At 43.5% G+C, this 26,302-nt stretch overlaps 1 protein-coding gene across 4 annotated transcripts in view; it reads left to right on the forward strand.

Moving 5' to 3' along the window:
- Positions 1-20,620, forward strand: part of LOC147463524 (transcription factor-like protein DPB) — a 75,651-nt gene extending 55,031 nt beyond the window's left edge. For all 4 annotated transcript variants that reach the window (XM_086489525.1, XM_086489534.1, XM_086489528.1 and 1 more), the window contains 2 exons: positions 19,663-19,733; positions 19,995-20,620. In XM_086489525.1, the coding sequence (XP_086345651.1) occupies positions 19,663-19,733; positions 19,995-20,250 (327 nt within the window). In that variant the 3' untranslated portion in view covers positions 20,251-20,620. The remainder of the gene's footprint in view (positions 1-19,662; positions 19,734-19,994) is intronic.
- Positions 20,621-26,302: the final 5,682 nt, after the last annotated feature.

Below are 26,302 nucleotides of genomic sequence, written 5' to 3' on the forward strand. Positions count from 1 at the left end.
ATTTGAAGAATCCATGAAGTTAGAAGCTTCTTGGGACTGTGTTCGTACTACAGGCGGTTCATACGAAAGTTTGCAGAGGTTGCTTTCCCTTTGCATATCTTGACACAGAAAGGAGTCCCTTTCTCGTGGGGATCCAGAGAGGTGACTGCCTTTCGGACCTTGAAAGAGAAATTGACTACGGGACCAGTTTTGACTTTGCCGGACTTGCAGAAGTCATTTGAAGTATATTGTGATGCTTGTGGTCGTAGTTTGCGTGCGGTCTTGATGCAAGAAGGCCATGTCATTGCTTACGAGAGCCGATTGTTCTCTAGGCCAGAGATGACAGCACAGATATATGAGAAAGCTTTTGGCGGTTATCCATGCTCTTACTCAGTGGTGGCATTACCTACTCGGAGCGGATTTTACTGTCTCTACAGACCATCAGAGTTTGCGCCACTTCTTGTCACAGAAGCAGCTTTCGGAAAAGCAGATGCGGTGGGCGAACATCTTGTCACAGTTTCACTTCCAGATTGTCCATGTTCAGGGACAGAAGAATGTGGTGGCAGATGCTTTGTCTCGGAAGCCGTTGGTTCTGGCTATTTTTGCGATACATCATAGGAGCTTCGAGGATATGGTTGATCAGTATACCACAAATATAGATTTTGCAGATATTTTCACACGGATATGGGATGGTGAGTCTGTAGCTGGATACTCCCTTCGGGAAGGCTACTTGATGAAAAAGACTATGTTGTGCGTTACACAGCCGTTGAGGGAAAAGGTTATGACTGAATGCCACTGTCCACCTTTTACGGGTCACCGCGGCATTGCTACCACCATGAAGGGGGTAGAGAGATACTTTTTTTGGCTGAGACTCAAAAAGGATGTGGAAGAATTTGTGCGCAGTTGCTTAGTATGCCAGAAGGTCAAGTTTGACAGGCATAAGGGACAGGGATTGTTACAGTCTTTCCCATACCCACCCGCCCCTGGGAAAGTAATGCGATGGATTTCATTTTTGATCTCTTGAGAACACAGAGTGGTCACGATGGTATCTGGACTGTTATTGAGAGGTTTAGCAAACAGGCTCATTTCATTCGAGTGAAGAAAACAGTCAAGCCGGATCACTTAGCGAGACTGTTTTTGGCCCAGATCTTCAGATTACATGGCATGCCTGAGACGATTGTGTTCGACAGAGACCCCAGATTTACGAGTTTGTTTTGGAAGGCAATTTGGGAGAAAATTGGCACGCGGTTGCGGTTCTCGTCATCGTTCCACCCGCAAACTGATGGGCAATCTTAGATTGCAAATTCAGTGGTTCTAGATTTATTGAAGTCTTATATCTCTGATCAGAAGACTCAATGGGAAAAGTACTTACATTTGGTGGAATTAGCCTACAATAACACGATACACTCTTCGATGGGGAAGGCGCCATTTGAGATTGTTGAAGGTGCTGCGAAGGTTCCACCCTTCCTAAGCACGAAAGATAAGATCTTTGAAGCGGATGAATATACGCAAGATTTGGATACGGCTTTTGCCAAGGTTCGCGAGACTTTGCAGAAGTCTCAAGAACGACAGAAACAGGGAGCGGATCCCCATCGTCGCGACATGAAATTGAAGGAGGATGATTGGGTGCTCTTACGTTTTGAGAAGGCACACCTACGAAAGAAAAAGGGAAAGGAGAGGCTTTTTCCAAAGCTTAGTATGCGATACTACGGACCCTTCCAGATCACTGAAAAGATAAATGATGTCTCCTTCCGATTGAAACTGCCAGATACTTGGAGGATTCACAATGCATTCCATGTGAGTCAGTTCAAACGTTTTAAAGGTGATGTGCCTGATGATGGGGAGCTTGATGAGCAACCCGAAGTGGAAGAAAACGAGGAGATCCTTGTTCTCGAACAGATTTTGGCACATAAGGATACGAAGACTAAAGGTAAAGTCCGAAGGCGGTTCTTGGTTAAGTTCAAGAACTATCCTGCATTGGATGTGAAGTGGATGGAGGAGGAGGACCTAGCAGATACTCCTCAGATTGTGAAACTTTATCTCGATGCTTTTGGTTTAGCATAGTCTATTCCAAACAGAACCCAGAATTCAGCTTGGCCGCAGATCTGGTGCAGTGGGATGCATAAGAGGGGAGTCGCTCCGCTCCTTTGTCAACAGATGCCTTTATTTAGATACTAGAGTCACTGATGTCTCTTTGAGCTTCAGGGATACTGAAAGCTGACAGTATTCTGCTGTATGACTTTATGAAATGGAATTCCTGATTATGATACTGATTCGTTCTTGACTTCTCTTAAGTGCAGAAACTGATAGATGAAATGACTGTAGCATTTTGGTCTGATTGATCTCGAATAGACATGGTTACAATAGGGGTTAGTCAATCGGACATCGATGAGGTCCCGATTGGACCTAGATGTGATTGCTAGCTACATTGCCGATAAATCGTGGTCTAAGATCCGAATGAATGTTGAATGTCATGTGATGTCCTGTGATGTCGTGTGATGTGATTGTCGATTTGGTACATGTGCTAGATGCGTGTTCCTAGTACGTAGGTACTAACAGTCCGTGTCTGCTAAGATGGTTTATGGCTGTTGTCGGTTTTGCAGGCGTAATCGCGGTCGATTACAATGCTTTCAAGAGGGGGGTATGTCACAAAGTGATGACGTGGCTACATACAACAGAAACCCTAATTTCTGCCAAAAACCCTAAAATTCCTGCAAACCCTAAAATCTGCCAAAAACCCTAATTTCTGGAAACCCTAACCCTTACTGCTGGCTGAAACCCCTAAAAATTGCCACGTGGGCCAGCATACGGATTTCCGGATTTGGCGGGTTGCTTTTCCCTCTGCCAAGCGACGCTATTTGCGTTTTCTGGTTACGCATGAGAGAGAGAGAGAGAGAGAGAGAGAGAGAGAGAGAGAGAGAGAGAGAGAGAGAGAGAGAGAGAGAGAGAGAGAGAGAGAGAGAGAGAGAGAGAGAGAGCATCATTGCTTTTCTTTTGGATTAAAGGCTCAAGAGAGAGCTTGTGTGAGAGAGAGAGAAAACTCTGCTTTTGCTTTCAGGCTTTTGGGGCTCTGCTTTTGGCATCCCTTGTAACCTTTAAATTGGTGGTGATGGCTTCACTTCTGAGAGCATCTAGACGCAGAGTCTGAGAGTGAAACCCGAGCCACTCTCTTGTACTTTGAATTGATTAATACAAAAAGAAATACCGAAAGGGGCACCAATCTTTGGGGCCAATATCTCTAGGCACGGAACTCCGCCAGGCCAGTGCAAATCTATTGTGATCTGTAAATTGTTTGAAGTGGTTATTTGGTGCTATCACGATTGATTCTTGACTTGGAGTGTCCAAGTCTGTTACACTTCTGATCCGAAATGTTAGACTAATATAAATATAGCACGACTCAATTTGCAATCTTAGATTGCCGATTTGTATACTGGTGGAAAGATGACGAGAACTACAACCGTGTGCCAATGTTCTCCCAAATAGCCTTCCAAAACAAACTCGTAAATTGGGGATCTCTGTCGGAGACAATTGTCTCAGGCATGCCATGTAATCTGAATATTTGGGCAATGAAGAGTCATCGCTAAGTGATCCGGGTTGACTGTTTTCTTCATCGTAATGAAATGAGCTTGCTTGCTAAATATGTCAGTAACAGTGCCCACTCTGTGTCTTTGGGAGATCAAAAATGAAATCCATAGCAATACTTTCCCAGGGGCGGGTGGGAATGGGTAAGGGGTTGTAACAAATTACAATCCCTGTGCTTTATGCTTGTCAAACTTGACCTTTTGGCATACCAAGCAACTGCGTACAAAATTGTTCACGCCCTTCTTGAGTCTCTGCCAAAAGAAGTATCGCTTCACACCTTTCAAGGTGGTATCAATGCCGCGGTGACCCGTAAATGGTGGACAATGGCATTTGGTTAGAACCTTTTCCCTCAACAGCTGTGTAATGCACAACATCGTTTTCTTCATCAAGTAGCCATCTCGAATGGAATATCCCCCTACTACCTCCCCATTATGTATTCGATTGAATACATCTGCAAAATCTGGATCCGTCGCATACTGATCGACCATGTCCTCGAAGCTTCTATGATGTATCGTGGAAATAGCCAAGACCAATGGCTTCCGGGACAAAGCATTTGCCACCAAGTTCTTCTGTCCCTGCACATGGACAATCTGGCAGTGAAACTGTGACAAGATGTTCGCCTACTGCATCTGCTTTTCCGATAGCTGCTTCTGTGACAAGAAGTAGCATGAACTTTGGTGATCTGTGAAGATCGTAAAATCGACTCCGAGTAGGTAATGTCGCCACTGAGTAAGAGCACGGATAACCGCCAAAAGCTCTTTCTCATATATCTGTGCTGTCAATTCCAGCCTTGAAAACAATCGGCTCTCATAGGCAATGACATGGCCTTCTTGCATTAAGACCGCACCCAGACTACGACCACAAGCATCACAATATACTTCGAATAACTTATGCAAATCCGGCAAAGTCAAAACCGGTATTGTAGTCAATTTCTCTTTCAATGTCTGAAAGGCAGTCACCTCTGTGGGTCCCCACGAGAAAGGGACTCCTTTCTGTGTCAAGATATGCAAATTTAAGGGGAAGCAACCTCTGCAAACTTTCTAATGAACCGCTGGTAGTAAGAACATAAGCCCAAGAAGCTTCTAACTTTATGGACATTCTTCAAATCGGGCCCATCACGTATAGTTCCAAAAAGTGTATCTCTGATTTGAATTTTTTTTTTGAATTGATCACCAACTTGTGATCTCTCAATGCCTAAAAGACGTGTAGTAGATGGTCTCTATGTTCTGCCTTATCCTTGGAGAAGACAATAATGTCATCAAAGAAAGTGCCAACAAAAGATTTGTACTCTCTGAAAATCCTGTCCATCATTCGGTTTAAGGTCGCTGGAACATTGGTAAGGCCAAAAGGCATCACCAAAATCCAAATAAACCGAAGGTCGTCCGAAAAGTTGTCTTGTAGACATCTCCCGGCGCGTTTCGGATTTGATGATATCCGCTCTTCAAATCGATCCTGCTGAAACAAGAGGATCCCTGTAGTCGGTCAAGAATATCATCGATCCTCGGGATCGGAAATGTGTTCTTGATGGTGATTTTATTGAGAGGTCTATAATCAATGCACAGTCTCCAAGATCGGTCTTTCTTTAAAACCAACAACACCGAAGAGCAATAAGGTGAAGTACTCGGCTGGACAAGACCCTTTTTCAAGAGGTCTTTCACTTGGTTCATAATCTCTTCATTTTGGACTCAGCTCACACGATAAGGTGGCCGGTTCGGTGGTGTGCTTCCAGGTATTAGATCAATGGTATGATCCTCAAGACGAGCAGGTGGCAACTCGCCTGGCAAGCCCTCAGAAAAGCAGTCGGCATGAGTGTGGAGAAAATCCTGGCGTTCTTTATCAAGTCCAGGCATATTTGTCCTGTCACAAAGTGATGACGTGGCGGACAACAGAAACCCTAAAATTCTTGCAAACCCTAATTTTTGCAAGAAACCCTAATTTTCGGAAATCGCAGAGGCTTAAAAAAAAAACTTTTAAAAAAATAAAAATAAAAATGATATGCGACCAGAATTCCGCTTTTGAAGGGAATGCTTTTTTTTAACAAAAAAAAAGGAGAACTTGAGAGAGAAGAGCTTTTGAGCTCTTATGCTTTTTATTTTAAAAGATTTTGGGGCTTTGCTTTTGGGAATCCCTTGTATCTTTAAATAAGTGGTGAGGGCTTCACTTCTCAGAGCATCTGGACGCAGAGTCTGAGAGTGAAACCCTAACCGCTCTCTTGTACTTTGATGATTGATTAATACAAAAAGAAATACCGAAAGGGGCGCCAGTCTTTGGGGCCAATATCTCTAGGCACGGAACTCCGTTGGGCCAGTGTACATCTATTGTGATGTGTGACTTGTTTTGAAGTGGTTATTTGGTGTTGTCGCGGTTGATTCTTGACTTGGAGTGTCCAAGTCTGTTACAGTGGTATCAGAGCACGGCCGATTTCTCTTCTACGGGAAATCCGATCCCCAAATTTTTTTCCGCGGCACCTATGGCTTCACGCAAGGATCAGTCGACTCCCTCTGCATCTGGAGATGCGGGCTGGGATCACAACGAAGATTCTGGCAGAGAGTATGGCCCGCCTCGGCCTACTTAGGCGTAGCAAAGAGAGATGATGCGTCGTCAATTGATCGGCGATGCAACGAAGATGATGCTCAGTTTTGCCAAGGACCCGAAGATGGAAAAATATATCAACCAGACCTCTTTGGAAGAGGTACAGATGGAGTGGCAAAGAACCACAACACCACTCCCGAAACCCGCTGTCAAGAAACCTTCTGCCTCCAAGAAATATACGGAGAAGGAACTGGAGGACGTGGTTGATGCACGGATTGTTCAGCTTTTCGACGTGCGAAAGAATGGCAAAACGCACAGCAAAAAGCAGAAGAAAGGCACTGACTTCCCGGGATATTTGGGTCGTCGGTCGACATTTGAAAAGGCAAAGAAATTGAAGAAGCGCGTCAAGTTTGAAGACCTACCCAGTTCTTCTTCTTCTTCTTCTTTTGACAGTTCTTCTAGCTCTTCAGACTCGAGCGAAGAAGACAGGAAAAGCAAAAAGCGAAGCAAGAAACAACGCTTCGGAAAAGGCAAGAAAAAGGCAAGGAAGTCTAAGTCTCGCCCAGTAAGTGACACTTCTACAGAGGACTCGTCTACGGACAGTTCAGACTTTGACAATGGAAACTTTTATGCGAACAAGAATAATTTTTACAAAGCCAACTAGTATGACTTTCTCGAAGATAAAAGCAAGAAAGTCCGAGAGTTTAAGGAAGGTGGCCACTCGATCAAGTTTGATACTTTTTCAGGATACTTAGATGCCTCGAAGGCTTTGTCTTTTATACAGCAGTTTGACATCGCTTTCGCGGGAGGACGCTATTCAGAGCACTCCAAGATTCGGAGAGCTGCCTCTTATTTTAAGAGGAATGCTCGTACTTGGTGGTCCACGCTTCTTTTAAACAAGACTGCGCCAGTTAAATGGCTGAAATTTAAAAAGCTTTTTATTTCTTCTTGGTTGACGCAAGAATATGAACGAGATATACGAGCTGCTTGGAACCATCTTCGGATGACCAAGAAAGATACAATCAATGCTTATTGTGAAAGATTCTGGAGCTCTTTTCTACCCGCCTCTTCATTCAAGAAGATCTCGTTTAAAGAACAGATTGAGCGGTTTACCTTGGGTCTACCTACAGAGATCCGAGATCACTGCTTGGAACAGAAGTCAGCTTCTATTCAGGAGTTGATGAGTCATGCGAAGGGGGGCTTTGCCATTCACTCTGGCAGTTTGACCTACCCCACAGATAAGGCCATGACACAACGAGCCGAACAGACTTCTGGGAATGAAAGTAGAAAGAAAAAGAGCAACCCAGAGAAAAAGGATGCACGACCCAAGCTTACTCCTGAGGAGAGAGCTCGCTTCATCAGAGAGGGGAAGTGATTTGGATGCGGACAACATGGACATATCTCCGCGAAGTGCCCTAAAAAGGCGCAGAAAGAACATAATGATAAAGACGACGACAGGCCTGAGAATTCGAGAGCAACTGAGGAATGTGGCAGAAAAGGCAGATAGAAAAGCAGAACTGGTACCACATGGCGTGGGACCTGCACCGAATCTAATGAATGAAAGTACAAACTTTGCCGCTTTTGGGGCAAAGTGAAGGATCAGGAAGCTCTTTTGAAGGAGCCAAGGCCAACTTCTTTTCACTTGGAATTGGCGGCTCGATTTGGAATTACGCTCGACAGACTGACGCCACAGGCAGAGGTAGTTCGACTGGCACCCGGATGGGATGTTGCCGTTACACCAAGCATTGGCAAACTTTGTTTGCAATGACAGGGGTGTTCAGGGCACGTGAGTGATGTTCTACTCAGGATCCCTTGGTACCACAAGAACTACGCCGTGGTTGACTACCGGGCCGAGAAAGCGACTTTGATAAATGAAGGGCTTAGAGATTGTACTTGATGAACTTCAAGTTCTTACTCATTCTTTTGGGAGGGAACTGAACGATGGATAAAGGTTGAATATGTTTTGACCTGATCTAAAGAACGCCAAGATTTTTCTCCACACTCATGCCGATTGCTTTTCAGAGGGCCTGAAGATCATACCATTGATCTGATACCTGGAAGCTCGTCACCGAACCGACCACCCTACCGTGTGAGCCGAGCACAGAATGAAGAGGTTATGATCCAAGTGAAAGACCTCTTGGAAAAGGGTCTTGTCCAGCGTAGTACTTCACCGTATTGCTCTCCAGTGTTGTTGGTTTTGAAGATAGACGGATCTTGGAGAATGTGCATCGATTATAGCACTCTCATCGAAATCACCATCAAGAACAGATTTCCGATTCCTAGGATCGATGATATACTCGATAGGTTACAGGGATCCTCGTGCTTTAGTAGGATTGACTTGAAGAGTGGATATCATCACATCAGGATAGCGCCAGGAGATGTCTACAAGACAACTATTCGGACGACTTTTGGGTTATTTGAGTTTTTGGTGATGCCTTTTGGCTTAACCAATGCTCCTGCGACATTTAACCGGATGATGGACAAGATTTTTCGAGAGTACAGGCTATTTGTTGGCACTTTCTTTGACGCGATCATTGTTTTCTCCAAGAATGAGGCAGAACACAGAGATCATCTGCTTCAAGTCTTTCAGGCATTACGAGATCACACGTTAGTGATTAAGGCAAAGAAAAGTGAATTTTTCCTACCAGAGATACACTTTTTGGGACACATTGTGTCAGCAAAGCAGGAGTGCAAATGGACCCGGCCAAGATAGAGACTATCCGTGATTAGGCCCGATTTGAGGAATGTCCATGAAGTTAGAAGCTTCTTGGGACTGTGTTCGTACTACAGGCGGTTCATACGAAAGTTTGCAGAGGTTGCTTCCCCTTTGCATAGCTTGACACAGAAAGGAGTACCTTTTCCGTGGGGAACCACAGAGGTGACTGCCTTTCGGACATTGAAAGAGAAATTGAATACGGGACCTATTTTGACTTTGCCGGACTTGCAGAAGTCATTTGAAGTATATTGTGATGCTTGTGGTCGTAGTCTGGGTACGGTCTTGATGCAGGAAGGCCATGTCATAGCTTACGAGAGCCGTTTGTTCTCTAGGCCGGAGATGACAGCACAGATTTATCAGAAAGAGCTTTTGGCAGTTATTTCATGCTCTTACTCAGTGGCGGCATTACCTACTCGGAGCGGATTTTACTGTCTTTACAGACCATCAGAGTTTGCGCTACTTCTTGTCACAGAAGCAGCTTTCGGAAAAGCAGATGCGGTGGGCGAACATCTTGTCACAGTTCCACTTCCAGATTGTCCATGTGTAGGGACAGAAGAATGTGGTGGCAGATACGTTGTCTCGGAAACCGTTGGTTCTGGCTATTTCTCATAGGAACTTCGAGGATATGGTCGATCAGTATGCCATAGATACAGATTTTGCAGACATTTTCACACGGATACGGGATGGGGAGACAGTAGCAGGGTACTTCCTTCGGGAAGGCTACTTGAGGAAAAAGACTATGTTGTGCGTTACACTGCCGTTGAGGGAAAAGGTTATGATTGAATGCCACTGTCCACCTTTTACGGGTCACCGCGGCATTGCTACCACCATGAAAGGGGTAGAGAGATACTTCTATTGGCCGTGACTCAAAAAGGACGTGGAAGAGTTGTGCGCAGTATGCCAGAAGGTCAAGTTTGACAGGCATAAGGCACAGGGATTGTTACACCCTTTACCCATACCCACCCGCCATTGGGAAAGTATTGAAATGGATTTCATTTTTGATCTCCCGATTACACAGAATGATCACGATGATTTTCCGATTACATGGCACGCCTGAGACGATTGTCTTCGACTGAGACCCCAGATTTATGAGTTTGTTTTGGAAGGCAATTTGGGAGAACATTGGCACGCAGTTGCAGTTCTCGTCATCGTTCCACTTGCAGACTGACGGGCAATTTGAGATTGCCAATTCAGTGGTTTTAGATTTATTGAAGTCTTGTATCTCGGATCAGAAGACTCAATGGGAAAAGAACCTACCTTTGGTGGAATTTGCCTACAATAATACGATACACTCTTCGACGGGGAAGACGCCATGTGAGATTGTTGGAAGTGCTGCGAAGGTTCCATCCTTCCTGAGCACGAAAGATTAGGTATTTGAAGCGGATGAATATTCGCGAGATTGGATACGGCTTTTGCCAAGGTTCGCGAGACTTTGCAGGAGTCTCAAGAACGACAGAAAAAGGCAACGGATCGCCATCGTCGCGACATGAAATTGAAGGAGGATGATTAGGTGCTCTTACGTTTTGAGAAGGCACGCCTACGAAAGAAAAAGGGAAAGGAGAGGCTTTTTCCAAAGCTTAGTATGCGATACTACGGACCTTTCCTGATCACTGACAAGATAAATGATGTCTCCTTCCGATTGAAACTGCCAGATACTTGGAGGATTTACAATGCATTGCATGTGAGTCTCTTGAAACCTGTTAAGGGTGACGTGCCTGATGATGGGGAGCCTGATGAGCAACCCGAAGTGGAAGAAAAGGAGGAGATCCTTGTTCCTGAACAGATTTTGACACATAACGATACGAAGAAAGGTAATGTCTGAAGGCGGTTCTTGGTTAAGTTCAAGAACTTTCCTGCATTTGATGCGAAGTGGATGGAGGAGGAGGACCTAGCAGATACTCCTCAGATTGGGAAACTTTACCTCGATGTTTTGATTTAGCATAGTCTACTCCAAACGGAACCGAGAAACTCAGCTTGGCCGACGATCTGGTGCAGTGGGATGCACATGAGGGGAATTACTCCGCTCCTTTGTCAACAGATGCCTCGATTTTGATACTAAAGTCATTGATGTCTCTTTGAGCTTCAGGGATACTGAGAGCTGATAGTATTCTGCTGGATGACTTTATGAAATGGAATTCTTGATAATGATACTGATTTGTTCTTGACTTCTTGTGAGTGCAGGAACTGATAGCCGAAATGACTGCAGCATTTTGGTCTGATTGATCTCGAATAGACATGGTTGCAATAGGGGGTAGTCAATCGGACATCGATGAGGTCCCGATTGGACCTAGATGTGATTGCTAGCTACATTGCCGATAAATCATGGTCTAAGATCCGAATGAATGTTGAATGTCACGTGATGTCGTGTGATGTCGTGTGATGTGACTGTCGATTTTGTACATGTGCTAGATGTGTGTTCCTACTACGTAGGTACTAACAATCAGTGTCTGCTAAGACGGTTTATGGCTTTTGTCGGTTTTGCAGGCGTAATCGCGGTCGATTACAATGCTTTCAAGAGGGGGGCATGTCACAAAGTGATGACGTGGCGGACAACAGAAACCCTAATTTCCGGAAATCGCGGAGGCTAAAAAAAAAATTCTCAAAATAAAAATAAAAATGATGAGCGACGTGAATTGCGCTTTTGAAGAGAATGCTTTTTTTTAACAAAAAAAAAGGAGAACTGGAGAGAGAAGAGCTTTTGAGCTCTTATGCTTTTTATTTTAAAAGCTTTTGGGGCTCTGCTTTTGGGCATCCCTTGTATCTTTAAATAAGTGGTGAGGGCTTCACTTCTCAGAGCATCTGGACGTAGAGTCTGAGAGTGAAACCCTAACCACTCTCTTGTACTTTGATGATTGATTAATACAAAAAAAAATACCGAAAGGGGCGCCAGTCTTTGGGGCCAATATCTCTAGGCATGGAACTCCGCCGGGCTAGTGTACATCTATTGTGATCTGTGACTTGTTTTGAAGTGGTTATTTGGTGCTGTCGCGGTTGATTCTTGACTTGGAGTGTCCAAGTCTGTTACATGTCCTATGTTCATCATTCAACTCTTTCAAAAAGATCGAGTATACAAACAGACTAGATTTCATTAATTTTAAAACGGCCGAAGCCGATACAATAGGGACAGACTCACCCTTCAGTTTCACATTAAGTACAATGTTTTGGTCCTTTTCAGTAGTCAATGTCGCGTTTTTTGCGCGATAATCGACCACGGCATTGTTCTTATGGTACCAAGGGACTCCCAGGAGGACATCACAACCTTCCAAGGGTATTATGTAGTAGTCCTCGTGCGCCAAATATCCCTGCAATGCAACCAAAGTTTGCCAATGACAGGTGTAATGGCCACGTCCCTGTCGGGTGCTGCTAGAACTGCCTCTGCTTGTGGTCCCATCCGATTGGGTGAAATCTCGAGCCGCGCCGCCAATTCATGTAAAATGAAGTTGGCCTTGGCTCGTCCATGAAAGAAAATAGGGCTTCTTGATCTTTCACTTTGCCCCAAGCTCGGCAAAGTTCTGTACTTTCATCAATCGTGCTTGGGTCAGTCCCCATGCAATTTGGAACCAGCTGTGCTTTTATCTTGCCTTTTTGTTCACTTTCCTCAGCTGCTCTCCAACTCTCTGGCGTGTCTTCATTCTATTCTTGCTGTGCCTTTTTAGGGCACTTCGCGGAGACGTGTCCATGTTCTCTGCATCCAAAACACTTCCCCTCTTTGATGTAGTTGGCCCTCTCGTGAAGCGTGAGCCGGGGTCATGAATCCTTATCTTTCTTTTCTTGGAGACTCTTTTTTTTTTCTACTTTCATTATTAGAAGACTGTTTGGTTCTCTAAGTCAAGATCTCATCTGTGGGGTAAGTCAAATTGTCTGAATGTATGGCAAAACCCCGTTTCGCATGACCCATCAATTCTTGAATAGAATCTGACTTTTTGTTCAAAGCAATGATCTCGTATCTTTGTAGGCAAAACCGCTCAATCTGTTCTTTAAAAGAGATCTTCTTAAATGAAGAAGTTGGTAGAAAAGAGCTCCAAAATCTCTCGCAATACGCGTCCAGAGAATCTTTCTTGGTCATCCAAAGATGATTCCAAGCAGTTTGTATATCTTGTTCGTACTCTCGAGTCAGCCAAGAAGAAATAAAAAGCCTTTTGAATTTAAACTATTTAACCGGAACCTCCTTGTTCAAAAGAAGGGTGGACCACCATGTTCGAGCATTTCCCTGGAAGAAAGAAGTAGCCCTCCGAATCTTGGAGTGCTCTGAGTAATGCCCTCAAGAGAAAGCTATGTCAAACTGGTTTATGAAGGCCAAAGCCCTCGAAGCATCTCGGAATCGAGAAAAAGTGTCAAACTTAATTGACTGTCCACCTTCTTTAAATTCTCTAACTTTCTTGCTTTTATCTTCGAGGAAGTTATACTGGTTGGCTTTGTAGAAAAGTTGCTTCTTTGCGTAAAATCTGTGATTGTCGGAGTCCGAACTATCTGAGGACGAGTCCTCTGTAGAATTGTCAGAAACTCGACGAAACTTAGGCTTCTTTGCCTTTTTCTTGCCCTGCTTCGCTTTTTCCCTTTCCAGTCTTCTTCGCTTGAGTTAGAAGAGCTAGAAGAAGTGCCATAAGAAGAAAAAGAAGAAGAATTGGATAGTCCTTCAAATCGTACTTGCTTCTTCTGCTTTCTTGCCGAGGCAAAAGTAGATTGACGACCCAAATAACCCGGGAAGTCGGTTCCTTTCTTCTGCTTTTTGTCGTGCTTTTTGACTTTGTTGTTCGCGTCAAAAAGGTGACTAATCCGTGCATCAACCACCTCTTCCAATTCTTGTTCTGTAAACATCCTCGGAGCAGGAGGTTTCTTGAGTGCCGGTTTGATGGGTGGCTCTGTGGACTTCTGCCACTAAGTATGCTCCTCTTCGAAGGATGTGTGAGTCAAAAATTTTGCAAATTTTGGATCCTTCGCAATGTTGATCATCATCTTTGTTGCGTCGTCAACCAATTTTCAATGTTCCATCTCTTCAATCTCTACCTGAGTAGGCCGAGGTGGGCCGTACTCTTCGTGCGAATCTTCTTCATGATCTCCTCCCGCATTCCCAGGTGCAAAAGAAGTGGGTTGTTCTCTGTTGGAATCCATAAGTATCGCGAGAAAAGGATCGGATTTCCCGGTAGAAGAGAAATTGGCCGCGCCATGTCTTCTTCGGAGTGCAACTTTTGGTAGAGTGGGGTATCCAGAAATGCTTCCATGGAGACCCTAATAGATTATATCTTGAAGTTTCTCGACATCTCTTAGTAGATGTCTCTTCTCGAGTTGATAACCTTGGAGGTTCGGGCGATTGCTATCTTGGGACTACCATCGCCGCCAAAGAAAACACTCTCTGTCCAAGAGCTGATGGACCATGCTGTGCTGTGCTCGGCTACGACCTTATGGAATGAATCTAACCCTAATTTTTGGTGTAGGTTTCAGGATGGAAAGTTAGTCGACTTTTCGAGCTCGATCGATGCCGAGATTGCTTTTTAAGTTTGAAATCTGTTTGAGAACTTGTTTTTTGATCCGGGTGGAGTAGTGAGAAATTATGTTTGAGAATGCTTGTTCATACTCATGGCCTGGACCCTTGTGGTTATTTGCGGGGGGAGTACTGAATGATTGAAAAGTTCTGTTTTCTTTTGCTCATGGCCCGGACCCTTGTGGTTATTTACGGGGGGAGTATTGTTGTTGTGACTCCCGGCCCAGACCAGGATGGTTATGCTTGAGGAGTATTAAGAAGTCTGAGCAGTGGTTACTCTCAGCACCTCCAAACGACGCAGGTTGCGGTCTGGGGGGCGTTTGGTTGTAAAAGGCCTCTATATCTCCCGGCCCGGACCTTTTTAGGTTATGCGGGAGGAGTGATGAGGGAGTCGTTGAATATCTCCCGGCCCGGACCTTGTTAGGTTATGCGGGAGGAGTGTTCATTGGCGGCTTTATGTTTCTATGTCTTGTAACATGCATATGTGAGCATTTGTGTTGCATTGTGATGTGCCAACCACTGAATATTCCGAATTGGATGAGATTGCATGGGTATGTAATTTTATTGCATCAAGACACCCGTGGAAGATCACTATGGTCTGGGTGTGATGGCTAATTTTACTACGCCGGAATATCAAGAGTTCCGATCTGGACGAGAGGAGAAGCTAACTCCTTGATCAAAAGAGCCGAAAGGAGAAGCTAACTCCTTGATCAAAACAGCCAAAAGAAGAGGCTAACTCCTTAACAAAAAGAGCAAACTGATTGTCCCTCGGAATGTCCCTCCGAATGACCCTCGGAATTTTTTTTGAGCTAACTTGAGTTGTTTTGTAGATATGCTGTAATCGCGGATGATTACTCTCTTTCAAGAGGGGAAATGTAACAAACTGCTGACGTGTCAAAGCCCTAAAGAATGGAGCCAACTTGTAGATGTTGGCCGAGGGGCCTAAACCCTAGAGGAAGTAGAAGCAGCAACAGATTTCCGAAAATTGCACTGACATGATGACGTGGCAGGCTTTGGATTCCGAAAATTGCGCTAACATGATGATGTGGCAGGTTGTACGGATTTCAGCGTTTTGCGTTGGCAGTGATGACGTGGCAGGATTGTACGGATTTCCGTAAATTACGCTAACAACTTTTGGCATTGCTTTTTGGACCAGAAGCTTTTGAGTTTGAAGGCTTTTTGCTTTTCAGGCCAAGGGCCTTTAAATATGAGGTTAGGGCTCATTCTCTGGCATGCTTCTTGGAGAAGGTGCAGACTCTGGAGTACCGGCTTGTACTGTGTTGATGCAAGAAATACCGAAAGGGGCGCCAAGGTTTGGGGCAAATACTCTCTGGGGTGGAATTCCACCACTCCGTGTCACATGTCGTCTCTCTCTCTCTCTCTCTCTCTCTCTCTCTCTCTCTCTCTCTCTCTCTCTCTCTCTCAGTTGAGTTGTTATTGAAGTGCGAAAAGTCTGTTCAGTTTGTTCTTTTCTATTGGCACGTGGTGCGCGTCCTGTGACACAGCCAGCATAAATCTGGGAAATCCGTACATCAATGTAAAAAGCGGAAATTCGTACGGCAGGCCACGTTAGCACTGTCAGCATGAAACGCGGCGGAATATCTGGGACTGCCACGTTAGCCTGTCTTCGCGTTTTACGGGCTTGTGTGCTACCGCCAGCCTGTGTGGTGTGTCTAGGAGCATGTCACATTGTCCAGGGCCATGCCACGTCACCCATTTGTGACAATTCCAATAAATACGTGCAATTGCAAAAGGCCACAACAAATTTGTTAGTGTTATGTAGCCAAATCGCAAGCAGAGGCTGTAAGGGGTCGCATAGATTGGCTTTGCGTTAGAAATAGAGATGGAGCAAATGATTTGGTATGATTAGATCCCCTTCTATGGTGACCTAAAGCCGCTGAAGATCTCTGCAATGGCTTTCATTTTTAATTGCAAAACACTAGCTTAGAGGGGGATGTAATAGATGACATAAGGGGCTTGCCTTCCTGCAAGGGAAAATGCATGTTCAAAAATGCTAGCAATGGATCTTGATTTGTAGCACCAATGGAGAGCTGACCCTCAGTGGTAGTGTCTTGAAAAGCGAAGCTTTTTAGAGACGGTCCAATAGTTGACTGTCACAAATTGTTGACATGTCAGCCACCGAAGAACAGAGCCAACCTGTAGATCCCGGCTCAAAGGCCTAAACCCTAAGTGAAGAAGCTGAAGCAACAGAAAAAGTTTTACCGACTTACGAAGTCTTGCCAAGTGGCCTATTTTTAAAGAAGAGTTCCCACCAATTTATGGGACCCCATCCGATGGGGCCCAGGTGACATAATTGAATTAAAATAAAGCTAGACCCTCACAAAAAAATAAAAATAAATAGCGTAAACACTGATGACGTGGAAGCTAGTACGGACGCCCGCGTTTTACATTGACGACGTGGCAGTTGTACGAATTTTCTTGCTTTTGTGTTGGCAGCTTTTGGACCAGTTGCTTTTGAGTTTGAATACTTTTCATGTAATTGCTTGTCAAGGCCAAGGGCCTTTAAATATGTGCTGAGGTCTCATTCTCTTGCATGCTTTAGTGTGAAGGTGCAAGGATTGGAGTAGCGGCATTGTACTCAGTTGAAGAAGTATAAAGAAAAACCGAAAGGGGCGCCAAGGTTTGGGGCCAATACTCTCTGGGGTGGAATTCCACCACTCCGTGTCTCTCTCTCTCTCTCTCTCTCTCTCTCTCTCTCTCTCTCAGTGCTAAAAGTTTGTTCACTCTGTTCTTTTCCGCTAGCATTTGGTGCCCGTCTCGTGATAGTGGTATCAAAGCTTCAGGCACGTGCTTTTCTGAAAGCATACCGGTCCTACCAAAGAGCAGATAGAGCAAGGTGGCGCTTCCAGAAATTTTATTGAAGAATCTTCGTGTCTCGACCCCGCACTTATTAGCCACTTCCACCCTTCATTGAGCTTCAGGCGCGCTCCCGTCTTCATCACTTTGTCTTACAAGACATAAGCCATAAAGATTACTTGCAAAGAGAAGGATGCGACGTTTGTTTTGAGCTGCTGTTTTTCTTAGATGTAGTGCCATGCAGTGGTGGAAATCTATAGCTACCAAACCGCATGCTCCAAGGACTTGGCAAGCTTTCAAGAAAATTTCTGCCTGAAGTTATATGGTTTCTGACATCTTTTTTCGGAGTGCAACTTCTGGCAGAGTGGGGTATCCTGAAATGCTTGCCATGGAAACCCTAGTAGATTATAATTTGAAATTTCTCGACATCTCTCAATAGGTGTCTCTTCTCGAGTTGATAACCTTGGAGGTCGAGTGTGATTGCTATGTCTTGGGACTACCATCACCGCCACAGGAACACTGTCTGCCCAAGAGTGTATGGACCATGGTGCGGTCGGCTACAACCTTATGGAAGAAATTTTACTTTAATCTTGGTGCAGGTTTCAAGATGGAGCTTGATAAATGTCGAGATTGTTTTTTAAGTTTGAGTTTAGTTTGAGAACTTGTTTGGTGATCCTGTTTGGACTTTGTTTGAAATGGATGGTATCTGTTTTGAACTTGTCTTGGTGTCTATTTGAAATGTTTGACTCTAGTTTTAATACTCGTTTCAATGATTGGTGATTTTACTCCCGGGTGGAGTAGTGAGAAATGCTGTTTTGGTATTGTTTGAACCTCGGAACGATGTAGACGGGATGTCTAAGGAGCGTTTTGTTGTATGCTGGAAAACCTCTGAACGATGCAGACGGGATGTCTAGGGAGCGTTTGGTTGTATGCTTGAACCTCCAAGCGACGCAGGCTGTGGTCTGGGGAGCGTTTGGTTGTACCAATCCTCTGAATTCATGGCTCAGACCTTTTTAGGTTATTTGTGGGGGGGAGTGACGAGGTAGTCGTTGAGTAGCATTGTGATGTGCCAACCACTGAATATTCCTTATTGGATGAGATACTTCTGGGAAACCAACGACCTAGGATATCAAGAGTTCTAATCTGGAATGAGACTCCTTATTGGATTCTTCTGCGAAACCAACGACCCAAAAAAACAAGAGCTCTCATTTGGAATGAGAAAACTGATTGTCCCTCGGAACGACCCTCGAAAATTATTTTTTTGAGCTAACTTGAGTTGTTTTGCAGACATGCTGTAATCGCGGACGATTACTTTCTGTCAAGAAGGGGGGGATGTCACAAATTGCTGACGTGTTAGCCACTGAAGAACGGAGCCAACCTGCAGATCCTGACTCAAACGCCTAAACCCTAAGTGAAGAAGGTGAAGCAGCAGAAGAAGTTTTACTGACTTACAAAGTCTTGCCGAGTGGCCTATTTTTAAAGAAGAGTTCCCACCAACTTATGGGACCCCGTCCGATGGGGCTCAAGTGACATAAAGGAATTAAAATAAAGCTGGACCCTCACCCCAAAAAAAAAAAGGGCGTAACATTGATGACGTGGAAGCCAATACGGATGCTCGTGTTTAACGCTGATGATGTGGTAGCAAGTACGGACGCCCGCGTTTTAAGCCGATGACGTGGCAACTGTACGGATTTCCTTGCTTTTGTGCTGGCAGCTTTTGGACCAATTGCTTTTGAGTTTGAATACTTTTCATGTAATTGCTTTTCAAGGCCAAGGGCTTTAAAATATGTGCAGAGGGCTCATTCTTTGGCATTCTTCAGTGTGAAGGTGCATGGATTGGAGTAGCAGCACTGTACTCAGTTGAAGCAATATAAAGAAATACGGAAAGGGGCGCCAAGGTTTGGGGCCAATACTCTCTGGGGTGGAATTCCGCCATTCCGTGTCTCGTGTGCTCTCTCTCTCTTTCAGTTTAGTTGTTATTGAAGTGCTGTTTAGTCTGTTCTTTTTCGTTGGCACGTGGTGCCCGTCTCGTGACATTGACCCCTATCAAAAGTACCTGCAAAATAAACAGTTCAATGAATGCTACCCTCCAATCAAGCCAGACACTGAAATATAGTAGCTACATTTTCTGGGCTACATGTTGACGCCGTAGGGTGTTTTCATAATCACAACCCTTACTATGCCTCTTACAATCAGTTACGCAAAGAGGATTATACACAGTCAAATACTAGTCTAATAAATCTGTCCCAGCTGGCAGTACCTACTAACATGCTTACAGAGGTGCTAGAGTCATGTTCTCCTAGGCTTTCAAACTTCACCTGATCTCGGAAGTGGGTTCAGTGTGTCCACATGGAATGCGATGATTGATGGTTTGTGTCTCATGTTCTAAGAGAGAGAAAATGTGGATCTTCCTTTGTAGGATTTGGATCAAAGTTCTGCTGTTGTGATTTTTAGGAGAATTCGGAATTTTCAGTTTTGTTTTCTTTGCACAAGTGCTTGTGCTGTGCTTCGAATTGTTTGACTATACATCTCAACTTACTTTGTCTTGGTTCAGACTCGACCACATGCAACTGTTGAGGTTGAGATCTCAGAAGATATGCAGTTGGTCCACTTCGACTTCAACAGGTAGATCTTGCTCATTTCCTTGGGTGTGTCTATCTATCATCTAATGCGTCAATTTGTTGATGATTTCGGGCTGTGAAGAATGGCCTGTGTGTTAACAATAAGTGTCGATGATTTTGGGCTGTTTAAATGGTCTGTGTGTTAACAATAAATGTCGATGTGTCAGGAAGGGTCAGTATGTTAACGAGTCAGGGCTTTTCTTGGATTTATCTTGGTATATTTTTGTATATTGGTTGAAGCCTTTATTGTGTGAATTTTGTGCAGCACACCCTTTGAACTCCACGATGATGCTTTTGTCTTAAAAGCAATGAGGCTTAGTAGTTTGGCCAATAACGACCAAAGGTTCAGAGATGGTGCTGGAAACATTATTAAGTTGGAACACGTAACAGAGGATGTGAGTGCACAACCTCTACGGCACAAGCGACATCTGCCCTTGTTTAAAAATGGAGGAAACCGCTCCAACTCCTTGCCATTACCAGGAATATTGAAAGCTCGCGTCAAGCAAGAATACCATACTTAGAGACGAGCGACCAACGGCTTACCATTAATTACCAGGAATACTGAAAGCTCGAGTGAAGCAAGAGTTCTACCATACTCCAGAAGAACAAGTGCATCACATCCTGTGACATGACTTGCCTCTCTTAGCCTGGTGCTTCAATCGATAAAAATTTGTAGGTTTATACCCAAGCTCATGTGACAAGTCACGTTTGTGTATTCTGGAATGTCCATTGTCGAGAGTATCTTATATTGCATTATCTGCTGTTTTGAGAAGGATTGTGAGGTACGGCATAGAACCAAGGAGCGAGAGAAAGGCTCTTTCTACTGTGCTACGGATAGTTAAGCTGTGGCAATGCTCTTAATTTATAATCGACACATTGTACCTTGGAGAATTCCTTTCTCACATGCATAGTCTAGTAAATGCAAGCAGGCTATCTTGTGGTTTCTCGAGAAAAAAATGTGAAGTCTGTGCCAATGAATGCTAGTTTTCTGTAGCAAAGAAGATGCTCAATAGAAGACAGAAAAGAGAGTAAGATAAAGGGACATGACCACATGGATGAAGTGCAATCTTAGCTTAACTTTAGGTTTAGTGTGTAAGCTTTTGTGGTGGAAAGAGAGAATTAAGATTCAAGGCTGGCTTTTGCCTTAGCTATTGATGTGTCTTTCAGTCGTCTTTGAAATTTTCATGGATTTTTTGCACCAAATTTGAGTACTGTTCCCAAGTGCTTAAATATCATGCACAATTTATTGCATCGTTCCCCTCAAGAAATCCCTTCATATTGTGAAGGTGCCCCAGCTCCTCGAAGGGACGATGCACAGCTCAATGAGATCATTTTCTTAAAAAACGTTTTTGACATTTTGAGTATGATTGCCTGTGACTGGAAAGATGGAAAATTCTAGTACTAATTGTGAAGTATAGTATGCCATGTTTGTTGACACTCGTGGACTAATTGGAGTGCCTAGGATTTTGATGGTTGTCTTTTGGAGGCAGACAAGATATTAAGATGTGTTGTTGCCTTGCTCATTGGAAACTTAACTTTCTTGGCCATGTCTCGGCTTCGGTTTGGACCGGTGCTTGTTGATTTGAAAGGTTTTATAGTAGGATTTTGTTCCTTAGAATATGAAGTTCCTTACCATGAGATAGATTGTTTGCCGAATCTTCACTAATGCTATTCTAAAATATTGTGAATAGTTTGAATTACAATTTTTTTTTCGTTGCAGTGCAGCAAGATTGAAAACATTGGAGTTGTATCGAGTTTTGCTACAAGCTACATAGCGACTATTGCTATTAAACGATCTACACAAACCAAGTGGAGGAAAATCCATGTAGGGTATGTAATCAGGGGGCAACGAAGGCAAAACTCTTGCTTTTTTACGAGTATATCTATCAAGAAGCATGATGTGAACACACTTTTTAAGAGCAACCATTCTTTGAATGTTACCCCTATAAGAGCATGTGGCCCTAGTCTTTAGGCTTTTCTAGGGCTTTAATTGAGTACTACTTGCTACTACTCAATCTCCCTCTACTATTCACTTGTGCATGTATGAGTTGCTTGCCACTTGAGAATGCTTTCTGGTGTCATTTTTTGCTTCTCTCTATGGCAGTGTCAATCCATAAGCATATGAATGAGTGTATGAGGTACTTGTTTAGTGCATGCCTTTGTTCTCTCTCCCTAGTGTGGTAGATTGGTTATGCCATTTCTATCACCTAAGTGTGGTAGATTGGTTATGCCATTTCCCTCTTGAATATTCAACTCTCCTCGTTGGATAGATCTTTAAGGTCTCTTGGGATAGTTTCCTACAATGTTAAAATTCTCTTCTTCTTCTTCTCTCTCTCTCTCTCTCTCTCTCTCTCTCTCTCTCTCTCTCTCTCTCACACACACACACACACACACACACACACACACACACACACTTATTTTATGTTGTGGCATATAATGGGACTTTGTGTACAATGGCATCCTTTTGCACCTCTGCAAGTATGTTAATGGAAGATTGTGATAGGTTAAAAGAGACATAGGGAGGAGTGTTCATTGTCAATGCTTCTCTCCTTTATTATCTTGAGCCCACAATACCATCTAAATCCTAGCTCTATCATCTTCTATCAAGGGAGACCAATCTTCCTATGAAGAGTAGCAAAAAAAAGAAGTATTTGGAGATGTTTGCGAGGTTAACAAGGGGCATTTTGGAAAGTTTTGAAAAATTAAAGGGCATTTGGGGAATTTTTGGACAAAAATGAGGGGTGTATTGAGAAGTTCTTGAAATTTGAGGGGCATTTTGGGAAGTTTAAAATAATTGAAGGGCATCTGGGGAATTTTTGGCCAAATGTTGGAATTTCCACAAATTTCATGGGTATTTTGGTAGTTTTCCCGAAAGAATATGGTTATTATTGTTTCAAAAGGCCAGTTTTTGCAAAAAAAAAAAAAAAAAAGCAAGCGTGAGAGTTTGCACTGGTGGGTGGTGGGTTGATGCTCTGTATTGAGTGTGGACGGGTGGTCGTCATAGTAACGGGCTGTATTGGCCATCCAAAAGCACCCATACATTGGGCCAACTCGGGCGGGGTGGTAAATAAATCCCATATAGCGTGTAGCGTTACTCAAATACAAGCGTTCAAATTCAAATCGAGCGCGGGGAATGTGCGCAAGTAGAGGGTAGGATGTGCGGGGTGCATGATTTCGTGACTCTCTCTCTCTCTCGCGACTATCAGCGCATCTCCCTGCTGGGGCTTGCGTACATCCTACCATTTTTGCCACAGGCGTGCGCACAAGCGCTCTCTCTCTCTCTCTCTCTCTCTCTGTGGCTCTCTTGTTTGGTACTTGCTGCCCTTCATTGCTTGTATCCCTTTCTTCTACGTCTCCTTGTAACAGCTTCTTTCCATAGCCCCAAAAGGATAGAACAAGAGGTTCTGAAGCTTTAAAACACTATAATTTGAGCTCTTGTAGCCCCTGAACCAATGTTCGGGAAAAATCATTTTTCCAAGCATACAAAATTCCTTTCCTTGAATTTTCCAAGAGGAAATTTTAAAAAATTAGTTTACTTTTTCAGGTTTTTACACTATTTTTCTCTTTTTGGGGCGGGATTTCTCCTTTTCCCCTTGCCCTCAACCGGCATTTTGGAAATTCAAAAGGGCACGATATTAAGCTGAGACACATTTTTCCCGAACATTGCCCTGAACCAACGGGAAGAACGATCCACTACCTAATTATCACTCGCTTAGAGAAAGAAAGGCAAGCCATGACACATTAAAAAAGAGATCAAGATTCAAAGTACACAAGTGGGTTTTTAAAAATTTTAATATAAAAAAGCCCACTTATTGCTTCAAATTGACCAAATAACTAGATAAAATGTCACTAACCGTGTTTAAGAAAAATCATTTTCTCAACCACAGACAACTCCTTTTTATGATCTTCCCAAGAGGAAACTTTGAAAAATTGAGCCAATTTCTACTAGTTTTAGAATTTCCTTTTTCTCTTGCTCTAAAAGGGCATTTTTGAATTTTAAGCCGGCACAATTGTAAGTTGAGACACACTTTTCCTGAACATTGGGACTCACTAAATAGCTACAATTGTTTAGCTTGTTTAAGGTTATTTCATCGTTCAAAGCGACTAGACTCCCAAAAGAGTATATTGGACTTTCACGAAAAATAGACCCACCCCAATAGAGGGACAACAAGGAGGTTGCTTCATTGACAAAGACCATAAGGTCTCAGATTACAAAGGTCCATACAAATAAGCTCAAGGAGTAGTACCATATTAGTCTTATTCCTCTATCTTTGGAAGACTTGTATCACTTCTAATTGTAAAGGCTTCTCTCCATCCTACAACTTCCTCAATAAGTTTATGAACTAAAAATAGAAGATTTCAACATAATTTTCTTGTGGATGTATTGGAAAGAAATCTAATACTTATGTAGTGACATACATATTAATGTGGCACCTTAGAAAAATAAATGAATGTGCTCCACTTTAGGCAATCAATCAAGGAAGGAGAGCAAGAATGGCCTACCCCAATGGAAGCTCAACATGACAATAAGCAACCTCTTAGGCCCGAGTGATAGTGACGGCTTTGAAACCAAGAAATCTTAGAAACATAAGTCCAAGAAGTAGTTTCTTGGCTCTTGTATTTTACCTCCCTAGCCCATGATGAACCGTAGCGCCTTGTATATCTATTCCTTGTATCTTTGCTTTTATTAATTAAAACAACACGCTTTCATGGTAAAAAAGATAGCCATTTGTATATCACCTAGACTTGTTGAAGCATGTTCATTTATGCACACATAGTCACACTAACTTCTCTAACTGCAGGTCTCCCCTCTCTCTCTCTCTCTCTCACACACACACACACACACACACACACACACACACACACACACACACACACACACACACACACACACATGCTGTTGTTAAAATGAGGATTAACTCCCTTTGGTATAATGGAGGGGCCTGTTCCTCGCCATTGCCTCGATATAATTAACTAGGGTTTAGTCTCAATATCTTGTCCTAGGAATCTCTTGTAAGAAAGAGGGGTCTGTATTTAAGAAGTGAAATTCTTAAATAAGAAAATTGTTGGTGGATTCTTAATATATTATCTAACACCTAGTGAGTTTAGGGAGGGTTTGGGCGAGTTGGCTTGACTTTGCATACAGTGTCCTCTAAGCTTGATGACGCGGTGCCCCCCCTGACGGCATCTGCCATACATCGCATCTCTCTGTGTGTGTGTGTGTGTGTGTGTGTGTGTGTGTGTGTGTGTGTGTGTGTGTGTGTGTGTGTGTGTGTGTGTGTGAGGCGGCGCTGATGCTTTTCCCCGCTCTTGAAGACGGACCCGCCTTGCTGCTATGAATGGAATGTAGCTAGTGGCTCCGAAGCCTATAAAAGGTGAGCTTCACGCTTACTTAGCATTGGTACATTGGTGTACGTCTGTGGTATGTCTGTGTAATAGTGAAAGGTGTCTGTACCTTGAGATTGTGAGGATTTAGCCCGGAAGGGGGTGTGTGTTGTTGGCTCTATGGAAAAAGGCAAAGGCAAGCAAGCTATTGTGGAGATAGCTACTCCGACTCAATCTCAGGTGACTTTGAAATCAATATGGACTACTGTTCGAGCTGCTTGGTTGTGGTGTGATTCACCTTTTGATATTGTAGTAGAACTCATGCATGTTCTTCACTATACTGAGTCGATGTATGACATTTATGAAAATAGTTGGCTACTTCATCTGACCCTTAGGTATCTAGTAAATCTCTACTCCTTTTGTGAAGCTCCTCTTCAACGTCAGTGAAGCCCCTCTTCACAAGGAGGTAGTGCCCTTTGCTTTACTCGGTGAAGCTCCTTGGAATTTGCCGTTTTCGATGCTTGAAGGAGTTTTGAAAAATCTTATGGCAGTGGAGACTACCTCTCTGAAATAACCTTATGGAGTTTTTCCTTTTGTAGGAATGCTTTAGTCGCCTTGGCTTCACTGCATGTGGAAGTAATGGAGTCTATGATGGTCTGGCAATAGTTAAAGAAATAGAGTTAGCAGACCCAGGTGAGGACTCTAAACTTGTTTTCATTGCCCAAGACCTGACAGATGCTGAGGAATATGTACTTAAGGAACTCCTCAAGGAATTCAAGGATATATTTGCTTGGACATATCATGACATGAAGGACGTTCCACCTTCCGTAGTGCAACATACAATTTCAATGATTAGCACTGCTAAACAAGTCCAACAAAGACCCTACCCAATGAATCCTAAGCATACAAAGATTATCCAAGAAGAACCCGAAAAGCTTATTAAGTGAGCACTCAAATGGCAAGTGCCCCAATCCTATGAGCGCCCAATTGAAATGTAATTTTTCATTTGCATATTGATGTATCGAACTTTGCTATTGGGTGTGTTTTAGATCAACCAGGAGAACATAAATTGGACGACCCCATTAGCTTTGCAAGTTTCCAACTGAATGATGCTGAGAGGAACTACACCACTATAGAGCGGAAAGGTTTAGCTATGATTTATGCAGTAAAGAAATTTTGCTATTACCTTCTTGCCAACAAGTTTGTTTTTTATGTGGTTCATCAAGCGTTGTTGTATCTAGTAAATAA

This window comes from Adiantum capillus-veneris, chromosome 2 (genome assembly GCF_014529385.1).
Source record: "Adiantum capillus-veneris isolate H3 chromosome 2, ASM1452938v2, whole genome shotgun sequence".
NCBI classification, from domain to species: Eukaryota; Viridiplantae; Streptophyta; class Polypodiopsida; order Polypodiales; family Pteridaceae; genus Adiantum; species Adiantum capillus-veneris.